The 20,212-nt window shown below is 36.6% G+C and overlaps 1 protein-coding gene and 2 non-coding genes across 9 annotated transcripts; all 3 read left to right on the forward strand.

Annotated features, from left to right (window-relative positions):
- Positions 1 to 1,135: 1,135 nt before the first annotated feature.
- On the forward strand, positions 1,136 to 19,086 carry LOC132154825 (poly(U)-binding-splicing factor PUF60-like). Of its 7 annotated transcripts, XM_059563515.1 has the most exons (14): positions 1,187 to 1,249; positions 2,098 to 2,168; positions 2,864 to 2,971; positions 3,592 to 3,687; positions 7,279 to 7,368; positions 9,110 to 9,178; positions 9,461 to 9,622; positions 9,702 to 9,794; positions 9,898 to 10,111; positions 10,415 to 10,605; positions 10,895 to 10,951; positions 13,241 to 13,352; positions 15,391 to 15,638; positions 18,372 to 19,086. In XM_059563515.1, exons 4-14 carry the CDS (start codon positions 3,607 to 3,609, stop codon positions 18,669 to 18,671), a joined length of 1,617 nt encoding a protein of 538 aa, XP_059419498.1. In that variant the 5' UTR covers positions 1,187 to 1,249; positions 2,098 to 2,168; positions 2,864 to 2,971; positions 3,592 to 3,606; the 3' UTR covers positions 18,672 to 19,086. The 7 variants fall into 7 exon arrangements, with proteins under 7 accessions (XP_059419495.1, XP_059419500.1, XP_059419496.1 ...); XM_059563513.1 differs by lacking the exon at positions 2,864 to 2,971 and having other exon boundaries at positions 1,163 to 1,249; XM_059563514.1 differs by lacking the exon at positions 2,864 to 2,971 and having other exon boundaries at positions 1,175 to 1,255.
- LOC132155444 (small nucleolar RNA SNORA57) lies at positions 4,043 to 4,175 on the forward strand. Its single transcript, XR_009437238.1, has one exon. It is a non-coding gene; the product is annotated as a small nucleolar RNA SNORA57 (small nucleolar RNA).
- On the forward strand, positions 9,261 to 9,384 carry LOC132155442 (small nucleolar RNA SNORA57). The gene has a single exon (XR_009437237.1). It is a non-coding gene; the product is annotated as a small nucleolar RNA SNORA57 (small nucleolar RNA).
- Positions 19,087 to 20,212: the final 1,126 nt, after the last annotated feature.

The following is a 20,212-nucleotide window of genomic DNA, read 5'->3' on the forward strand; positions in this document are numbered from 1 at the left end:
CAGTGCTGGCAAGAGTGGGTACTACATTGCAAATATAGGGTCCTGTATTTGACTAACACTTGCATATTTACAACAGTATTCATTCTGTGAAAACATCCATGTTGCCATTCCTTCCAAAGCAATAGTATCTGTTAGGGATGCTTTTAGTACTGTACTCCCCAATGGCTTTGAAAATATTTGCATGTCAGGAAAGGAATGCTTTTACAGAATTGTTCTTTTTTTATATATATTGGCATGGTTGCACAATGGATGTATTGCAGCTTCAGAAAACTATTACAAAGGATTTGTATTCTCCTTTTATTCTTGCCAATTCAAATGATTCAGATGTCATGAAAAAGTCACCATCCTCCCAGTGTTATTATAAGACTCCAATGTCTTGCAATGTAATACATTTGTACGTAGACACAAGAGATATGAATGTACAGTAACTTTTTAAATATGCTCTTCCTAATTCCTGGTGTCCTTTCTCATTTTAATCAAAAACATTAACCAGGCTTTTGCTTTGGTTTAGTTTTATTTTTATTTGTGTTGAAATTGTATACTGTGACATGAAGTACTATAACATTAAATTATAAAATTAATACTTTAATATGGCTGAAGTTATTTATTTTGTGTAATAGCATAGAAAGCTCTCATATAATTAATGTAGATTTCAACTGATGTAAAGTGCTCTCAGTACAAGGGGACTTTTCAGGTCAGGTATAGGGACAGTTGTCACATGGTTTAAATGCATACAATTTTTATTTATTTATTGCCTATTCTACTGTTTTAATGTTAAAACATTAAAACAGTGTTAAAAACACATAACTTGCTGCTTATTGTTAGATGATCACTAATAGCCTAATATATAATACGATTTATTTATATATAATAATTACGTGTATACATGAATGCGTGTGTTTAGAAACTTTCATGAGCCCATTTAGATAAATAGTCAGTGCAGTAAAAAATGTGACTACTAGCCCGGACCCTCTATGTGTGGGCTTTTACGCTATTTCTCTACAGTAGACATGTTAATTTTTTTCTATCGTCTTATCAGAGGCACCGCCACATATTGTCTCAATAAAATGAGAAACTGTTTTATTGTGCGTCATTCTGTTTTTTCAACGCGACTCGCTTTCCTCCAATCACACTGCAGCTGCGCGCCTCTTACCTAACTCTCTCTCGGTATCGCGAGATTTCATAGTGTTCCTCGCCGTGTGGACGTTAGCTCTGGAAGGTGTGCTCCATGGCGGTGGCTGTTTCAGCGGTAAATGTAATATTTTGTTTAACTTCTCTCTTAATATACACACACGGTAGTATTTAAAGAGCGTATAAAAATGTTTTCGGACAGAGGTTTCATTTAAAAAGTTAGAAGAACAGGGAATGGCTAACCAACGTTAGCCTAGCGCACCGAGAGCGGGATTTTCTCCTTGGCCTGCTGCTGCGTGTCCAATAAGAACCACAGTGGTTCAGTCTTGCTCGACGGATTTGTAACTATTAGTATTTGTTTAAAACGGTTGATGTTAACGGTGTATTGCTATGATTGTTAACCACACGCCTGTGCTCTCTCACTTTCTTCATTTACATGAGCTAGCGTGTTAACCCGCTCACATTGTCCCCCTGAGCTGAATCAATCCCGCTGATGATGCACGGTCCAGAAATTAAACGCTTCGGTTAAAAGTCTTTACGCTGTTAAAATTTATTTGCAGTTACTATTTGCTTTTAAAAAAAAAAGTGCATTGCCGTCGAGTAACGTTAATCTTTTTGAGTATCATTAAACCCAACATTACATAAGGCCTAATGTCCTGCGAGAGTGTATGGGACGCATTCATACAACTGATTTTGTTTTTAACCTCCTGGTCAGTGTGATTACGTCACGTTAACATTGACTATGTAACGTTAATGTGTTTGTATTAAATCAGAGCATGCCGCTTAAATGTTCTATTCAGAGTTCATCGTTTTCCTAACTAACGTTAGTCTGTTTTACAGACTCAAAAGTCATGCTATAATAAGTAACGTTAGGTTGAAAAACTTAAAAGTTCCCCCTTTTAACTTGTGAAATGGACTCCGTGTAACGTTACATGAGTTTACTGAAACCTCTCTCTTTCCTTATAGACTCTGTATTGAACAGTAAAAGCTCCCAATAAATAATCTCACAAGACCCCCCAGTGGAGAGCAGGTGCTAGGTAAGGGGCCGATCCACTGCTCACCCCAAGACCACTCTTCCCCTTTGTTTTGAAAGGGGTTTGCTAAGAACTTTGTATGATTGCCTTTCAGTTATTGGAGTATTACTCATATTTGATAAACAACAGATTGCATCAGACAACCTATACTTCCTTTTTATGTTGTTTAAGTGTCACCAGTATATGTATAATGAAGTGTTAGAGCTATTAGGGATTGAAAAATCATGGAAAATATGTAAGAGTGAATTCAGATTGGCTGTTAATGTTTTTATTGTTTTGATTTAAAAAAAAAATATATATATATATATATATATGAAAGTTATACCAACAGTATTGTAATAGTTGTAATGTGTCATTTTTATACAATCAGAACGATTATTAAAGTTTTATAGTCATCCTTATTGTGAATTGGCCTTAAATCACAAAGTTTCATTTTTGGGGGGGGGGGGTGAACTTCTTTTCTTTAAGAATAATTTTCATAGGACAGATGTGTACAAAATATTCTGTAAGGTTTTTCACCCAGGGCCTCATGTCATTAACATTTTAGAGGCACCTTTTTTTGCCCCCCTGGATTTGGATGTCCATTTTGATCTCAAATTGTTGTCTCCCTATCCAGTTCTATTGTTCTAAGTAGGTTTGTGTTTTTCTTTTCCTTTTTTCTTTTTGTCGTTTCTCTCTATGTGTCGTCTGTGCTGTAGAACATATCTCTTGACTGTACTATATTTCCAAAGCCAATGGCAGAACCTTTTGGGTTCAAACCTCCTTAAGGGGGGCAGTGCACCACTCTGGAGTTCATTTGAGCAAAGGTACTTAAGTTTTCTCTTGTGTAGTATTAAATAAGAGGGCTCACTTACTTTAGCATATGCACTATAAGGGTATAGGCTCCTCCAGTGACTGACAGAATCAAGTATCTCAGTTTTTCCACTGAGGGGAGAAGTCACCATGGGGTACGAATACATGGTTCCCCTTACCATATTGTGAGAGGCCTGTTAATTAAATGTAAACTGAAGGCTCATTATCAACGGCCTTTCTGTTCAATATAAAATGTCTTTAACAAAGACCTATGCTATAACTGAATATATCTAACATGTGCTGAGATGTAGAAAGCTGTTTTAGAGCAAGCTCAAAATGATTTAGATTCATTTGCAGTAATGTAAATATGAGAACTTGTTTCCAGATCTAATCCTAATACTCTCTTATGCAATAAAAAATTTAAATAGTTCACTTAAGATGCATTTTCTACTATTGTTCAATAAAGTATTATCCAGATTTATTACATGTAATTTGAGTTTGCTCTTAACCTAGATGGTTTTAAAGCTGTAAGTTGTTCATTGTGTATTGCAGTCCAGTGTGTATCTTGAGTAGATGTGCAGTTCTGCTGCCGCTCACATTCATCAGGCCTGACAGATGCCTGTGCTCTGTGCAGGGAGGCGAGGCTCTGATGATGGAGAATGGACAGAGCATGGCCTCAAAGCTCGGCCTGCCGCCCCTCACCCCAGAACAGCAGGAGGCGCTGCAGAAGGTGAGACTTTCCCCAGACACTGCTTCTGCATATGGGTACTGAAATAGTGATTGATATCTGACTTGATCTAACCAAACTCAAAAACATAAATTAAATAACCAAAATGTGCTTTTTACTGTCTTGTTTTGCTTTTCAAAGAAAAAAATATTACAAAACAACAAATTAAAAAATATGTAACACTGAACATTTTTAACATTCTAGCAGACACTATACCAACAAAGCACAATTTAGCTTAAAATTAATAAGTTGGTAAAATTATATATATTTTTGGCAATCAAGAGATTTGGGGGGGGGGGGGGGTGTCAGTTGCTGGAACAGATGAGAAGGCACTGCTGACAATTCTTTTTAATGTCCACTTGCTTTATAAGCATGTGTTTGCTCAGTGCACATGTAAGCAAGCAGTGGACAAGAGCAGAACCAGTGCTATGCCTTCGGTACTAGTGGCATCTGATTATCTGCTAGTACTATTCTCAATAGCTGGTACACTTTATAAAAAAAATTAATATTCTCATTTAACATTTGTAAAAAAAAAAAAATAAATAAATTGGCAGATTTGTAAAATATTATACTTGACATTACATTTTATAGATGTATTTTTGTTTAACTGAAGCAGAGTTCAACATTAAGCCTGTACATGCTTGTCTTTCGGGCAAGTAAATCGGTCATTTATCATGTCCAAGTAAAAAAATTCTTGTCTGAAGAGAAAAAAAATTTCATAGGGAAAATTTAATTTATTCTGAATCCATAAACTTGTGTTATGTTAGTTTTTGTGATATTTGCCCTCTTAAATTGATTTTCAGGGCATTTTTTGCTTTTGTAGGTGGACATTTTTTTATCCTAACCAAATTTAAAAGCATGCCTCATCTTTAATGTCAAATTCTGAACTTTTATGGTACCAGTCAGATTAAAAGAGATACGTTTACACAGACTGTTTAAAGAAACTCAGAGGTAACATGAATGCATTTACAATGCAAATATATTATTATAATTAGGCCATCCTTAAAAATATTCTTGTTTGCCGTAACCCGACCGACCCTGTCAAATTAGCACCGACTCAATGTTTTTTGTTTTTTTTTTGCTTTTCTTTCTTTCTTTTTTATTTATTTGATAGGGACAAAGCATGTTGATGAACATTTGTACAGAATACAAAATGTAAACAAGCCGGATTATAGCAGTAATGCTAATTTACGTCCGTAGTCCCTTTTAGTCCGACCGACTTGCCGATTGTAAATTTGCGTTAAGACCGACCAATTATTTTTTTACTCTTCAAACAACTAATACAAACGCAATAAAATACTATTAATTATATTTAAGTATTGTAAATATATAAATTGCCTTGGCCTACATACAAATGAAGGCTATCTTCTTTAATTAAAAAAAAACCCTTGACATCATCTGTGTTTACACGGATGTCACACTGTGGCCTGTGCGTTCGCTTCGTCTCAGACTCTCACTCACTGTGAGACTCAACGGTTCGCGCTTGGTAATGATGGCTGCGGCTGCAGTAAACTAAATGTTCGCGGTCACTGTTCAAAGTCATACGGGTTCGGGCACCATAATACATCAAAAAAAAATTCATTAAAACAGCTCGACAACGCTTTAACTTGGCACAAAGTTCTGGAAAAACTGCCCAGATCTTTTCCCATCCCTTCTCCTCTCTAGTCTAAAACCGTGACCATGACGACTGTCACTTTATGTTCGAAAATCTATTGCACGAATCAACCAACACAAGTTTCGAAAACGAAAATAAGAAAATGATTTTAACGACCTTTTCTCTGAGCGCGTCCAGGTTTTGTTTTTTTTTGTTTTTGTTTTTTGTCACACAGCAACTGCAGCTTCGGACAAACACGCATAACAGCAAATAATACTTCTGCACAATGTTTCTCTTTTTACAACAGAAATGTGAATTCAGCCGGTATTCAGTCTCATACAGTTTCGGGCTTGAATCGCCTAGGGCTGTCAAAATAGCTGAAAAAACTAAATTCAAATTTTTTACTACACATATATTGTCATCGCATCTCGTGCGCGTACACGAGGTGAAAGATGAGAAAGCAGATACTGCGTGTCGAGCTTGTCCGCCTTTGAAAGTTGTGTAGACAAAGCTGTGCGCGCGGTAAGATGGAATGGAACACGCACTGGGGCTCATAAGGCAGCTTCCTTAATGCACACCTTAAATTCATATGCGCATTCGAATGTGGATTTTTATTTTAAATTCGACGAATATTCGAAAAAATATTTTTTTTTGATAGCCTAAGAAAATCGCCTATGCAATTTTTTTTTGTTGTTGTTGTTGTTGAAATTTAATCGTAAACACAGCCATGTTGAAGCCTGCAGTAAATGTTTTGCATTATGGCAGTCCACTCTGCTTATTGTTTTTCGAAAATGTTGCACTCCTGTTTGTCATTTTGCATGTAACTTCACGCCAATAAATCATCAGAAATATTGGTCTTTACCAATATATTGAATCTTTACATTCCTCCTGCCTGTTGTCCGTGGATTTACCTATATTTGGTGTTATTTGCCGTATAAAACTTTAGACATTTTACAATCGATTCAATGAACACTCGTCACTCAAATCAAACAGGATTTTTTTCACAAAAGTGACAACCCAAGAAAGCAAAGTAAACGTTCTCTCATTTGTAGGTTGCATTGATACATATCGGTGGATGCAAGTAAAACAGTAACTCATTTTTTTTCTCACCTGAAATTCATGCAATAAACATGTTTTTGACAAATTGAAATTTGTTTGGTCTATATAGCCTGCATCAAAATTAGGTTTGCAATGATGCGCCCGAAGGCACGGGTTGAAGACCCAGTCAGTGACGTCACGATATGCTAATTTGTTTAAATTCATACCGACGTCATCACCATCACAAAAATTTACTTTTTTTTTTTTTACATTGAAACTTGAAAAAAAAATATAGACCAACCTACGACCCTTTTTTTAAAAAAAAAATTACTGTTACTGCAAACCAAAATATTTTTAAGGATGGCCTTATTTATATTTTTTTGCATTTTAATCTATAAATATGAAATGTTGGTGATAATGCATTGGTACATGAATTAAAACCAGCAGTAGGTGGCAGCTGGCAGAGATTGTCTTTAAATTGAGTACGGTAATTTATTCAACCAATTCGTTCAAATGTCTGATTCATTCAATAATGAAGCAAATGACTAGCAAATTAGTGAATTGTTGGATCACCCATTCTGTTACAAAATGTCGCTGTGGCTTGCTTGGAGATGAGCGCCTGTTCTGGTATAATCTGTTGAAAAAAATTTCATCGGTCAGTATTGTCTAAAGGGCCAAAGTTGCCCAGCCCTGGTCTAAAATGTAAATCACTTAACTACTTGTTAAATGAACAGTTGTATAAAAAAACAATGTTATTTGCAATTATGCTGATGCTTGGGAAAACGAGGAAAAGATCTTTCACACGCCCCTTCAAAAAATCCACAAAGCAGACATACATACATTGTCGAGCTCAGTGAAGTATGTTATTTCTGACGAGAGAGCTGGCTATTTGGGGTCCTTCTGAGGTGGTTTGAAGTTATTTTAATAAGTATACATTCAGTGTTATGTGCTCTCAATTGTAGGCAAAGAAGTATGCCATGGAACAAAGCATCAAGAGCGTCCTGGTCAAGCAGACCCTCGCCCATCAGCAGCAACAGCTCAGCAACCTTCAGGTAAACCTGACAGCCCTCTACACACACTTTGGCAATAGATTCGCCATTGGCTAGTAAATGTTTTTTTTTTAGCTTACTCATCAGACTGATATATTGTTTTTATATGTAAATAAAAAGCTTGTTTATAAAATGGCACAGCTTTTTATGATGATAAAGCGTTATTTGATAATTTGTTTACAATTAAAACTTGATAACCACTTATGAATGTTTATTTGTCATTTTAACTGAATTTACGACATTTTGGTGGAGCTTAAGGTATTGTTGGTCATTCAGTGTATCTGTAAGGAAAAAAAACTAATTTCATCATCGATTAGTTGCTAAACAACTTTTATTTGCCGTTAGCGGCTCATTTTGTGCATATTTTAAATCTGCGGTGACCAAAGTGTAGTAATGGCAGTAATGAGCCACTGCAGGTTTTATTCAGCAAAAAGAAGCGAATAGCCAATAGCTGGCCTCGTTTTATGTCATGTGCTTCCCGAACTGCGTCTGCAGCATTCAGCGTGATGGTGGAGACAGACGGCAGTGGAGTACGCTTGAGAAAGAAAAAGAAAAAAGCGGAAGATAAAACTAATCAAATGAAGTCATCCAAAGTGTGGGAGTACTTTACTTTGAGCCTTCAAAAAAGAAGAGTAACCTGTAAACTCTGCACTACTGAACTGTTTAAGACTTTTATTTGTGCAGATTCTCCAGTACAATGTTGATTGCAAATGTTTAGTCGTAAAAGCTAATAACATTGCTTTTTAACAGTTAACATTTAAAGATTTACAAACATGTTCTTTGATCAGTTTGTCGTTTACCAGTTCATAATTCAGTCTTGCAGGCTAATTATGACTGAATGAGAGGTAAATGTATTTGAAATGCACTTTTTTTCTAAGTATTCACTGCTCTCTTTCACACAGCAGGTTTTTTGTGTGTCAATTTTTTTTTTCTGGACAACCTTCTGATGGATTTTACTTTAAAATGTGAGTTCCATTCAGGTTTCATGCCACTGGCACTTTATTCGAAGGATTGTTTACAATTTCAAAGCATAAGCTATAAAGCTGTTTCCCAGGTGTAAGTTGTGTGTTTAGAGGAAAAAAATAATAAAATGCAATGTACTGCAAATTTATTCTGTTTTATTCTTATTCTTCGTGAAAATATTTTATGAAAGATTCCTTAATAAGCTTTGTTCGGGATGTTAAACTACTTTAGGAGCCCTAAGGACTGCCATGGTGAAAACATTATTTGAAATCTCCTTGTGAAATTTGCTAGAGTATGGGTTTTTGATTGCAGAAGAGTTTGACAAAGGATTACTAACACATAATAAAACAAAACGCCAGGTATTTTTTCAATTAAAATCTCAAAGTCTATGTTGAATGAAAAAATGGGTTGAACTAAAATTTAAGTACATAAAGATTAATCGTAAAAATAATCGACGGATTAATCGATTATCAAAATAATCGTTAGTTGCAGCCCTAGCTCTAAGGATTCATGAGCTGCTGGGTTCATGAAAATTAATCCCGTTGTTTGCGTTCGCTTGAACTGATGATAGAAAAATGCAGTTAGAGAGCGGTTGTGTTTGAAAAAACACCACATTGTTTGTTGTATACACAATTTAATCATGATTGTAATTCTGTATCATAATGTGAGTAATATGTTGTCTCAAGACCCTTTCAACCTTCATCTGACAACTTCCGAATGTGGTAGAAAAAAGCTGCACAACAAGGATGGACTTACCAAGTTGATTTATTTTTCCTGACAGATCCCCAATTCCCTTCAGATGGCCTCATTATCGATGGGCTTCGGAGATCCCCTCTCACCACTACAGTCTGTAAGTCCCAACAGTTTCTCAAAGTAATCTCAGTAATCTTTATTTAAATAACTTTTTGAGAATACGGTAGATGTTATTTTCCCCTCCTTTTGTTGGCATACGGTGGTTCAGTACATGTAGGCAGAGGTAAAGAAATGCCAGTACTATGTCTTGGGTGCCAGCATTTTTATAGTCTGCTGGTTCTATCCTGAATCATTGGAACAAGCCAGTGAATAATGAGCTCTTATGAATGAGTAGATGCCTGGCATGACCCCATCTGATCCATTCAATTCTCTATTACAGGTTGCAGCACAAAGGCAGCGGGCACTAGCTATAATGTGCCGTGTTTATGTTGGGTCCATCTACTATGAGCTAGGAGAAGACACCATCAGACAGGCCTTTGCTCCTTTCGGTCCCATTAAGAGCATTGACATGTCCTGGGACTCTGTTACATTAAAACACAAGGTCAGAAGGGCTTTTTTTTCTTCCTTTATTTTTTTTCTTTTTCTGTATTTTAACTGACGATAAGCTACTCTTTCTGCAGGGCTTTGCATTTGTAGAATATGAAGTACCAGAAGCAGCACAGCTTGCTTTAGAACAGATGAACTCCGTTATGTTGGGCGGTAGAAACATTAAAGTGAGTACTTTGTAAAAAAAATTTGGTTTAAGAAATACTTTTTTATTTTTCCGAGTACTCCATACATTCAATAATGTCTGATCTGTCATTTCAACACATGTAGGTGGGACGACCAAGCAACATTGGTCAGGCTCAACCCATCATAGACCAGCTAGCTGAAGAAGCACGCGCCTTCAACCGAATTTACGTGGCATCTGTGCATCCTGACTTGTCAGACGAAGACATCAAGAGTGTGTTCGAGGCCTTTGGAAGAATCAAGTCATGCACCCTGGCGAGGGACCCCACGACGGGAAAACACAAAGGCTATGGCTTCATAGGTGAGCAGGCGGCTGCTTCACCCATTCGGTTGCATATAAATGTATCTGACTGAGAGCAGTCAGTCATGGTAGAATGCTGTTCTCTACATGTCTCGCAGGGGATAGAGAAGGGTGGGGGCAGGTTCCTCACATGCTTTCATAGTAAGTTTTTATTTCTGTTGTCGTTTTCTTAGGCTCTGTTACGGACTTTTGTGCCATAAGTGCCCGCTGGTAATTACTCAGTAACTGTCTCAGAGCTCTGGTAGATTAATGCTGAGTCTTCTTAAAGCTGTTGAGTCTTAGTCCTCCTTGTTTCCCCTGTAGAATATGATAAGGCCCAGTCTTCGCTGGATGCAGTGTCCTCCATGAACCTTTTCGACTTAGGAGGCCAGTACCTGCGAGTGGGCAAAGCAGTCACACCACCCATGCCCCTTCTGACACCAACGACGCCAGGCGGTCTTCCTCCTGCAGCTGCTGTAGCGGCTGCTGCCGCCACTGCCAAAATCACAGCACAGGTGAGCATTTACACACCTTGATTATCTATTGTTAGTCAGGGAGAGAGAGAGTGTGTGTGAGCAGCTGCTTCCTTTGCCATTTAAAAGCCTTTCTTTGTAAAGTAAGGCAGCGTGATTTTAATTCGCTTAGCAGGCTAGAGCAAACACTTGGTGCTGTATGTGAGGGTTTGATTTGAGTCAGTTTAGGCTTTGACTGGCATGAAGACACAAGTTATGAAACAACATTACTTATTTGAGACCGAGCTTTTACATGCAGAAAGATAACATAGCGTGTAAACTCCAAAAACAGATGGCATGGAATCTGTCCCAGCCGGAGAATCGGACAGAAGACTTCTTCAACTGTCTGGTAAATCCTTCAGGAAATTCTGTTCAAAGCACGCTGGTGCCTTTTTGTTTTGTGTAGAATATGAGTGTGGCGAGAGTCTTGTCTTCAGGACTTCCCAGTTACACTGATGCTTATTGCTCTATAGTGTGCCAGGTTGAGAATATTTACTAGACCGGCCCATAAACTTAAAAGCTGAGCAGTTTTAGTTGCAGGTGACTTTAAGTAGCACCTCTGCCAAAAATTTTCAGCCTACATTATGCCTCTTATCTGTAATTTTTTTGGTTTTGGCCCACATAATAATGAATATATAAATCTGGATGTCTGCTTAATCTCTTAAACCTTGATAGTCATGATAGTTCTTTGTTAATGTGTGTGCCTTTAATATTTTAATTCAGAGATACCTTTTCTATTGTGGATTACTTCCATTTTATTGCATCTGTGCTACAGCATAGATCATGCTAAAATTGTTATTGTATGCAACTAAATATATATTGTAAATTTGTATGATTAGGAATGTAATTGTCCTGTTGTTGTCTCATGCTTGTCATATATAGTTTAAATTATGTTAGGCAAATAAATGCATAAGTTTCGAACTGTTATGTTACAGTGTTTAAATTAATGTATAGTTGTATAGGAAAAGTATAGTAATGATCCATTTAGCTTGTTTCGTTCTTGACCTTTACTTCAGGTCTTGGGCCTTGTTGCATGAAATGCCTGAATGTTTAGATGAACACTTGGAGCGCACACTTGATTGTTTCATTCAGAATTTCCTTTAGCTCTTAACTTTTTTGGATGTTTTTTTAATCATTACCATTCAAAAGTTTGAGTAAGATTTTTTTATATATTTTTATGTTGATTAAGGAAAATGCATTCAGCCTTGAGCATAAAAATTTTATCTAAAATACCATTCAAAACCTTTAATTTTAATCTACTTTGCCAACAGAAATAAATTCTATTTAATGCAGAATTTTTAGCAGCCATTACTCCAGTCTTCAGTCTCACATTATCCTTCAGAAATTTATTATTATTATCAATTATTAAAACAATTATTAATGTTAAAAAGTTGTGCTGCTTAATATTTTAGTTTAAACCATGACACATTTTTTTTCTGGATTCTTTGAGTATAAAGTTCAAATAATCATGGTTTTATTTAGCTTAAAATGCCTAACTTGTGTTGTATTTCACTGATTTTCATCTTTTAATTAACGCCGTTTTAAAATAAAAAAGTTTATAATGTGTTCGCATATAATTTTTATAATCTAATGTTTTAGGGACAGCTGAACATATAGCACATTAAAAAAATGTATGTTGACTGTGACCACATCTTTTTCTGTCATGCCGACAGGGGAAAAAATTAGATGGTAGACTACAGATATTTTATCAATTAATGCAGACAGAAATCTAATTTCTCAATTAGGGATGCTCATTTTGGTTAGTTTTTCCATACCAACAACCACTGCTTCACTGATCCACAAATTATCACACACTTGCAACGCTTCTGAAAACAGTGGAAAAACAAAATAATATAAATAAGCCTACACTAAATATATTTCACCTTAATTAACAAATTAAGATTGCAAAATGAAACGCCCACCAAATTCTTATTTGCACTTTGAAGAACTGGCATAGACTTGTTGTTCACGTCAGACATAAAAATAAATAGCAGGCCTAACTCTGTGCACAACTAATGTAGTTTAAAATAAAATAAAAAAGTAACATGTTGATGTGTTGAAGGAATTGTCTGGAGCGCAGCCTGTAGAACTTCATTGAATACAATGGAACTTTGTGAGATTGCAATTAACTAAGATGAGTGACTGCTTTTTAGTGATTATAAGTAGAGGGCTCTTTGCATGCTTTCTAAGCTATAGTCCATTCAGAATCTCAAATTCACTCCTCGATAACCATTCATCCAATACTATCACTTGCCATTGTGTTTCATTTACTACTACTGTTAACTAAGGGAAAGTGGAGCAGGTGCGTGCTAAACTTGAGTTATCAAGTATGTGAAGAATATTTTTCTTTTACAGTGCAGCAAACTTAAAAATAAAAAAACTTAAGCCGTTTAACAAAGTATTCATCTGCCAATATTATTTTTGGTCAATATGAGCATCCCTTTTCTCATTAGGCTCAAAATAAGCTAAAAACTTCCCATTTTTATGCAGCTGGCCCAAGGCTTGTCTGAGTGTGCAAAGGTCTGTTTGTCTCATGTCCTGTCCCGTGACATGCTTGTCCAGTCGTGTTGGTGTTATGTGTGCTTTTAACGGGCGCTGTCCAGGCGGTGTTCCTATATGTCCCACTCTGTTCTTCCAGGAAGCGGTAGCGGGAGCATCTATCCTGGGGGCGATGACCGCGGGGACAGGCCTGAACCTGCCTCAGCTCCCACAGGCCGTCATGGCAGCTCAGGCCCCAGGGGTCATTACAGGTAGGTGCATTCAGAAATGGTTTGTTACATCATTATGTTGTCAGTACTGTGGCACTCTGCAACAAAGTGTTTTCACGTGTGCATTAATCGTGTTGTATGTTTTTCAATATTTTCGTTCTGCATGTGGTTTACGTGTCGTGTAAGACTGGGGCCCTTCACTTTGGTGTAATTTGCATTCGGGATGCACTGAATGTTATTCGGCTGAAAATGTCACAAAAAAAAAGCTCTGATGATAATAATTACAGCAGCTCTGTTAATATATTAACATTCACACGTAGTGTTCAAATTGGGATCTTTAATATTTTCTAACGTTTTAAAAGTCTCTTCTGCTCAGCAAGGCTGCTTTTATTTGTACAGTAAAAAGTACATGCCTGATTCAAGAAGGGGGTCTGATGGCCAAAAAAATATTACCTCACTAACTTGTTAAGTTTGTTAAATTGTGCATTGTTGGTATAATTTCTGCTAGAATGTTAAAAGATTATTAGTGTTAAGTATTTTTAAATAGTTTTTAATTGCTTTTTCTTTGAAAAGCAAGAAAAAACATTAAAAAAACACATTTTGGTTATTTAATTTATGCAAAAGTAAAAAAAAAAAAAACTGGCAAAATACATGGAGTAAAACCATGTTGTTTTGGCTTTGGCCAAGAATTTTAAATTCTGTGCATCCCTAATTTGCATGAATGGTAGCATTTCATGTATTGTTTTTGAAAACAGGATTGTTAGGAATATGTGCAGGAGTCAGACTGAAAGATAATTACAAACACATGCCTTATTTTACTTATTCTTATCCTTATTTAGCAGGCATGACCTCCCACACATTACTTAGGGCTACAAGGTTTAGATGGGATCACTAACTTTAAGTGGTTGTGCTCAGACTTGTTTGTTTTACTTGCAAATCTCTTTTTGAACACTGACCTTAATCTCCCACTTCTACGGTAGTTTAAATGTACACAATCTCTCTCCCTCAGGTTTTTGTTGACCTACACAGTACTCAGTTTAACATGGCCTATCGTGAGACGTGTCCACTAATAGATTTCTCTTTTATTTTCTCTTCTCTCCTTTGTCTCTCTCTCTCTTTCTCCTTTTCTCTCTCCTTTCTTCCCCTCCCTGTCTTTATTCTCCACATTCGCCATGACCCTTCCCTTTTGCTGCACACTGATCAACCAAGTTTGAAGAGGACTGTTTCTAACCCCTCCCCTCATAAACAAATCTCTCATTCCTATTGGCCAGTGAGTCTCTCAGATCCTGTGTGGGTTTTTTCTTTGTGGAATTGATCTTGAAGCCAAGCCCAGAGAGGACAGATGTTGCATCAAAGAGGGGAAAAGTGACCCCATCTAAATTGTTTTTCAGTGTTTTAATTAAATGCTCAACATTGTCACAGAGAAAAGCAGGTATAGAGGAAGGATGTTGAAGCACTGCCAGATCTATCTGATATCTACAATGGTGTTTTTTTTTTTTATAATGCTTAATTTCTATCATATAGTGTGTGTTTCCTGGTCTTGTTTAGATAAATGTTTTCTGTAAGGAATAGTTCAGCAAAAAATTATGAAATTGAAGACATTATTCAATAAAAATATTAACATCCATTCTAGCAGACCTTGGAGCTGTAACCCGTTTTCATTCACAAATTGAACATTCTGTTGACAAATTGATTGTCAAGTTTTATATCACTGACCACATATGATCTAGTCATTACAGTTAACATCTGGAGGAGAAGGTTATCAGTCAATCACCTAGATTTAGATTTTCCATACTATTAATTCTGAAGACAGTGTTGTAGATTACTGGTTTGAAACATACTTGACTGACTTTCTCCAATCATTGTAATTGTATAAAAAAAGACACATGGGTTTGAAACATGCCACCCTAAATGACAGCAACTTTTTCTTAAACTGTGCTTTGGATATTTGTTAGAGAACCGTTCTAGTAAAGGACATAGAAACTGGTAAAGCTATTGCTCAAATACAGAGGTATTTTATAGATGTCTATAAGAAATTAACGTTAGACAACAGCTAACATACTCCTGTGTTTCTGTGCAGGGGTGACACCAGCGCGGCCCACACTTCCTGTTGTGCCTCAGGTGGGCCTTGTGAACCCAGTGCTGGCTTCTCCACCATCACTGTCAGCTGCTGTGGCTGCAGCCCAAGAGGCAAAGAAGGAAAAAGAAGAGGAAGAGTCCGCTCTAGACGGCACGGGGCAGGAGATGCTCAGTGAACAGGAGCACATGAGCATTTCTGGCAGCAGCGCCAGACATATGGTCATGCAGAAACTGTTGAGAAAACAAGAGGTTGGTTCTCAATTAATTAAAGTAACTGGATTCATTTTTAGGAGCACTTGTGCTCATAATGTTAAATTTAGGAGCACCTCCTGATGAATGACAAATCTGAACCTTCCCATTATGAGGTGTTACTTGACTCTTTAAAGTGATTTGTAGGGGCTTATTTTTACCTTTTTATAAAACATTTATTTTAACAGTTTTTAATTTGTCCTCTTTTGTCAAATTAATAAATTTGAAACTTTTTCAAATTGCGGTATTAAAACTGTTTAATGAGGCTTAGAGGTTGAATGAATGCATTTCAATTAATTGTTGTGTAAGTAATGTTTTGATTGGTTTAAAACTGTCACTCACATTTTTGAACATAGACTTTATAGTGCACGATTCAAACTTACATTTTTATAATTCATGAATAAAAACATTTTGTAACATGATATTGATGTACCAATTACATGGTAATGCAATGTCTGATTTTAAAATGGGGTTTAAAGGATGAATTTTGAGATTTAAAGTTTTCAGTTGATATATAATTTCTGATGATTTCTAAAATATGATAGAGAAAAAGGCAACAAAGTCTTTTTCTTTTCTTTTTTTTTTTTTAACAAAGGTCAAAACTCCTGTTATAATGTAGATTTTTGAGGGTGCACTCTTGTCATAAATTTATCTATTACTTTTCCTACATAATTTTTAACAAAAAACATTGGTAAAATATATATTCGGGAGTCTTAGACCTTTCCAATGATATATATAGTTTGTCAAGATTAGATTTAATTGTAATATCGTGAAGTAAATGTAGGCGTCCCGTATACGGGGCGGGGTGACAGTTAAAGGGTTAAAAGAAATTATAATAAATTCTGCTAAAGCCGAGATCAGACTGCATGATTTTCAAAGTAGTCGGGTCACTGTTCTTTTCACACTGCATGACTATCTTGGCCAGCATTCAGTCACTGCTGTGTTCACACTACACGATGGATTGGCGACAGAAGGTTTCTCACTGCATGACTTTACAATAGGAAGAATCGCTGACAACTCTGTCTGGCACGCAAACTACGTTTCACAACCAAACACACGTGAGATGTGACAAGACAACAACGCGATATCACACGTGCAAGACTGGAGTTCTCTAGTGAGACTGGGATTATTATTAAAAATGGTAGCCCGCAAGAAGCTTGCAGTAAGAATTGCCTGTGCGCTGATTTGCAGCGAAAACAAGAAAAAGAAAAGATTATGGAGGAGGAAATGGTTGGGGGAGACGCGAGGAACAAGGATTCTCCTCCCCGAACTCCCCGCTGCTCTGTATCTTGCTCTCTCATTGGCTGTCGGTCATTTCCGACGTAGTTTTCAGTCAGAACACTTTTCAGACAGCATGATTTTGAATCGCCGACAGGTCCAGATATTTAGCATGCCAAATATCTCGCAGGCATCGGCGACTTGTCGGCGATTCTCTCAGATCGCATCTTTGCTCATTCACACTGCGTGATTGTCACGCGCATGGACGAGCACCGATTTGCCTGTGACTTCGGGCATTTGTCTGCGATTTCTGAAAACCTGTCGGCGAGCCAAAAACTGGGCTAAAATTGTGCAGTCTGAACGGGGCTTTAGATGAAACTAAAACAAAACTGCCAGTAGGTGGCAACACGTCATTGTCTTTGTCACTGAATCATTCATTCAGTAGATTAATTCAAATAGCCAATTCATTAGTGAACAAAGTGACTATGAGTGGGTCATTGAATCATTAACTCACTAGATTAGTTCTAAAATGCAGATTTGTTCATAAAAGAAACACCACTGTGTTTGCTTGGAGGTGTGCAGCAGTTCTGCTTTGGCTTTGCTTGGAGCTATTTTCTTGATGATAGCACAAAATCAGATGTTCCTATTGTTATTCAAGGAAATGTAAGTCACTTGATATTAAATTCTTGCTTCAACTGTTTTATAAAATCACATTTCATTTTCAAACTCCCTTTATCATTAAAAACATTTCAATCATCTCAGTTTATCACAATCTCAAACTTTTGTTTTAGTAAATGAAGTTATCTACACAGCACAATGAATATCTTAACATAGTGTCTTCGCTTAACTTTAAGTTTGAGAGCTTGCAGAGCTCAGCTCTGATTAAAAATGCTTGTGTTTTGAGTGATGAGTGGATTCTGACTAACCTAAACATCTGTTTGGCTATTGCATTCAAGAAATCAACAGATTTATCTGTGACTGTCTACATTGCTTAACACTGCAAAAACATGTCAATTGAGACTGTTGATGTTCTCCAATGTGCAAACACTCTAATACACGTGTTTGGAAAATCTGTTCTGCCAATATGCTATTAAAGAGCCCCTGATGAGTTGCACAGGTGCAACTAAATATTTTTTAACAGTTGAATGCATTAATTTTGGTCTGACTGTAGAGCCTATTTTAATATATTTTAAAATGTAATTTATTCCTGTGGTGACAGCTGATTTTTACTGTAGTCATAAGAATCACATTATCCTTCAGAAATCTTAATGTGCTGATTTGGTGCACAAGAATCATTTATCAGTATTGAAAACAGATGTGCTGCTTAAATTGTGGAAACAAGGATTCTTTAAGTAAACTGCATTTATTTGAATAAGAAATATTTTGTAACATTATAAAATTCTTTTGACCAATTAAATGCAATCCAATTAAATGCCTCCTGAATAAACAAAAAATAATAATACTTTGGAAGTTGTAGAGCAGTGACATTTAAACACTTGTCTATACTCTTTCCAGTCTACGGTTATGGTGCTCAGGAACATGGTTGGACCTGAAGACATAGATGACGATCTGGAAGGAGAAGTAACGGAGGAATGTGGGAAGTTTGGAGCCGTTAATAGAGTGATCATCTACCAGGAGAAGCAGGGTGAGGAGGAGGATGCTGACGTCATTGTCAAGATCTTTGTTGAGTTTTCAGCAGCATCAGAGATGAACAAGGCCATTCAGGCACTCAACAACCGCTGGTTTGGAGGTCGCAAGGTCATCGCCGAGGTGTATGATCAGGAACGGTTTGACAACAGTGACCTCTCTGCATAGACTGTCAAAAATACATCCTGCCCTTCTTAACCTTTTCTTCTCTCTCCATCTCTCCCTTTCCTCTTTCTCACTTACACCGACACAGCCGCCAGACACTCTTCTCATTGGTACTGGCTTCTCATTATAACTTGTAATTATTTTTTATCGATGTTGATATTAATATTATTAATGATCCCTCATGGGACAGACAAGGAAATGCTCATGAATATTTTTTTTTTTTTTATTGCTGTACTTTAATGTGAACGACTGAATGCCCCCTTCCCTTTTTTTGGTCATTGATTACTTCCCATTCCATCAGATGTTCTCCAAGTTCAGTTGCTTTGTCATTTCCCCCCCTATTATTGTTTAAAATATTGTCATCCACCTGTTATGCTCTTGGTTTCCAATGTCAGAACAATAAATTCTTTAAATATGACACTTGGGTCTGTTTCAGACTTTTCTCTTTCTGAAATTGTATAGAAGCTCCTCATTTTGAAATGCACTTAAACAGCGGCTGTTTTTGTGATTATTGTCCTGTTTAATAGATTAACTGGAATTAGGGTGATGGTGTAATAGTTAAACGTGGTATACATGGTAAATACAAATGCAACCATGAGTGAAGGGTAATATTTGCACATGTTGCTTTGGGTTCAAATCAAACATTGAATGTTTTAACAGGGGTGACGTGAACTTGTACTTTGAAAGCAGAAAAACATGGTAAACATGGCTTGAGAATAATTTTTCTATATGAAATATAACTATTTCATACAAACACTGATTATGCAGCCTTTTTATTTATTTTTTTTGGAAAGGTGTTCGTGGAGTAAAAAATATAAATTTCAGAAGGCTCATAAGTTTGAATGGTGTTAAAAAAAATCCTTTAATTTTCAATATTTTAAGTCTGTATATAAGTAAAAAAAAAAAAAGGGGGGGGGGGCCTATTATGCCCTTTTTACAATATGTAAAATACAGGTGCTGCTCATATAATTAGATTATCAAAAAATGTATTTCACTAATTCCATTCAAAAAGTGAAACTTGTATATTATATTAATTCATTACACACAGACTAATATATTTCAAATTAATTTCTTTTAATTTTGATGATTCTAACTGACAACTAAGGGAAATCCCAAATTCAGTATCTCAGAAAATTAGAATATTGTGAAAAGGTTCAATATTGAAGACACCTGGTGCCACACTCTAATCGGCTAATTAACTCAAAACACCTGCAAAGCCTTTAAATGGTCTCTCAGTCTAGTTCTGTAGGTTACACAATCATGGGGAAGACTGCTGACTTGACAGTTGTCCAAAAGACAACCTTGCACAAGGAGGGCAAGACAAAAGGTCATTGCAAAAGAGGCTGGCTGTTCATAGAGCTCTGTGTCCAAGCAGATTAATAGAGAGGCGAAGGGAAGGAAAAGATGTGGTAGAAGAATGTGTACAAGCAATAGGGATAACCGGACCCTGGAGAGGATTTTGAAACAAAACCCATTAAAAAAATGTCGGGGAGATTCACAAAGAGCGGACTGCAGCCGGAGTCGGTGCTTTAAGAACCACTATG

This window comes from Carassius carassius, chromosome 12 (assembly GCF_963082965.1).
Source record: "Carassius carassius chromosome 12, fCarCar2.1, whole genome shotgun sequence".
In the NCBI taxonomy this organism is placed as follows: Eukaryota; Metazoa; Chordata; class Actinopteri; order Cypriniformes; family Cyprinidae; genus Carassius; species Carassius carassius.

What these genes read in the sequence shown, in the direction of transcription:
- LOC132154825 (XM_059563511.1), top strand. Translation starts at nt 1,229, where the DNA reads ATGGCGGTGGCTGTTTCAGCGGTAAAT. An exon ending in AACAGCTCAGCAACCTTCAG is followed by an intron (nt 7,369 to 9,109) that starts GTAAACCTGACA and finishes TTTTCCTGACAG; the next exon opens with ATCCCCAATTCCCTTCAGAT. An exon ending in GGCCCCAGGGGTCATTACAG is followed by an intron (nt 13,353 to 15,390) that starts GTAGGTGCATTC and finishes GTTTCTGTGCAG; the next exon opens with GGGTGACACCAGCGCGGCCC.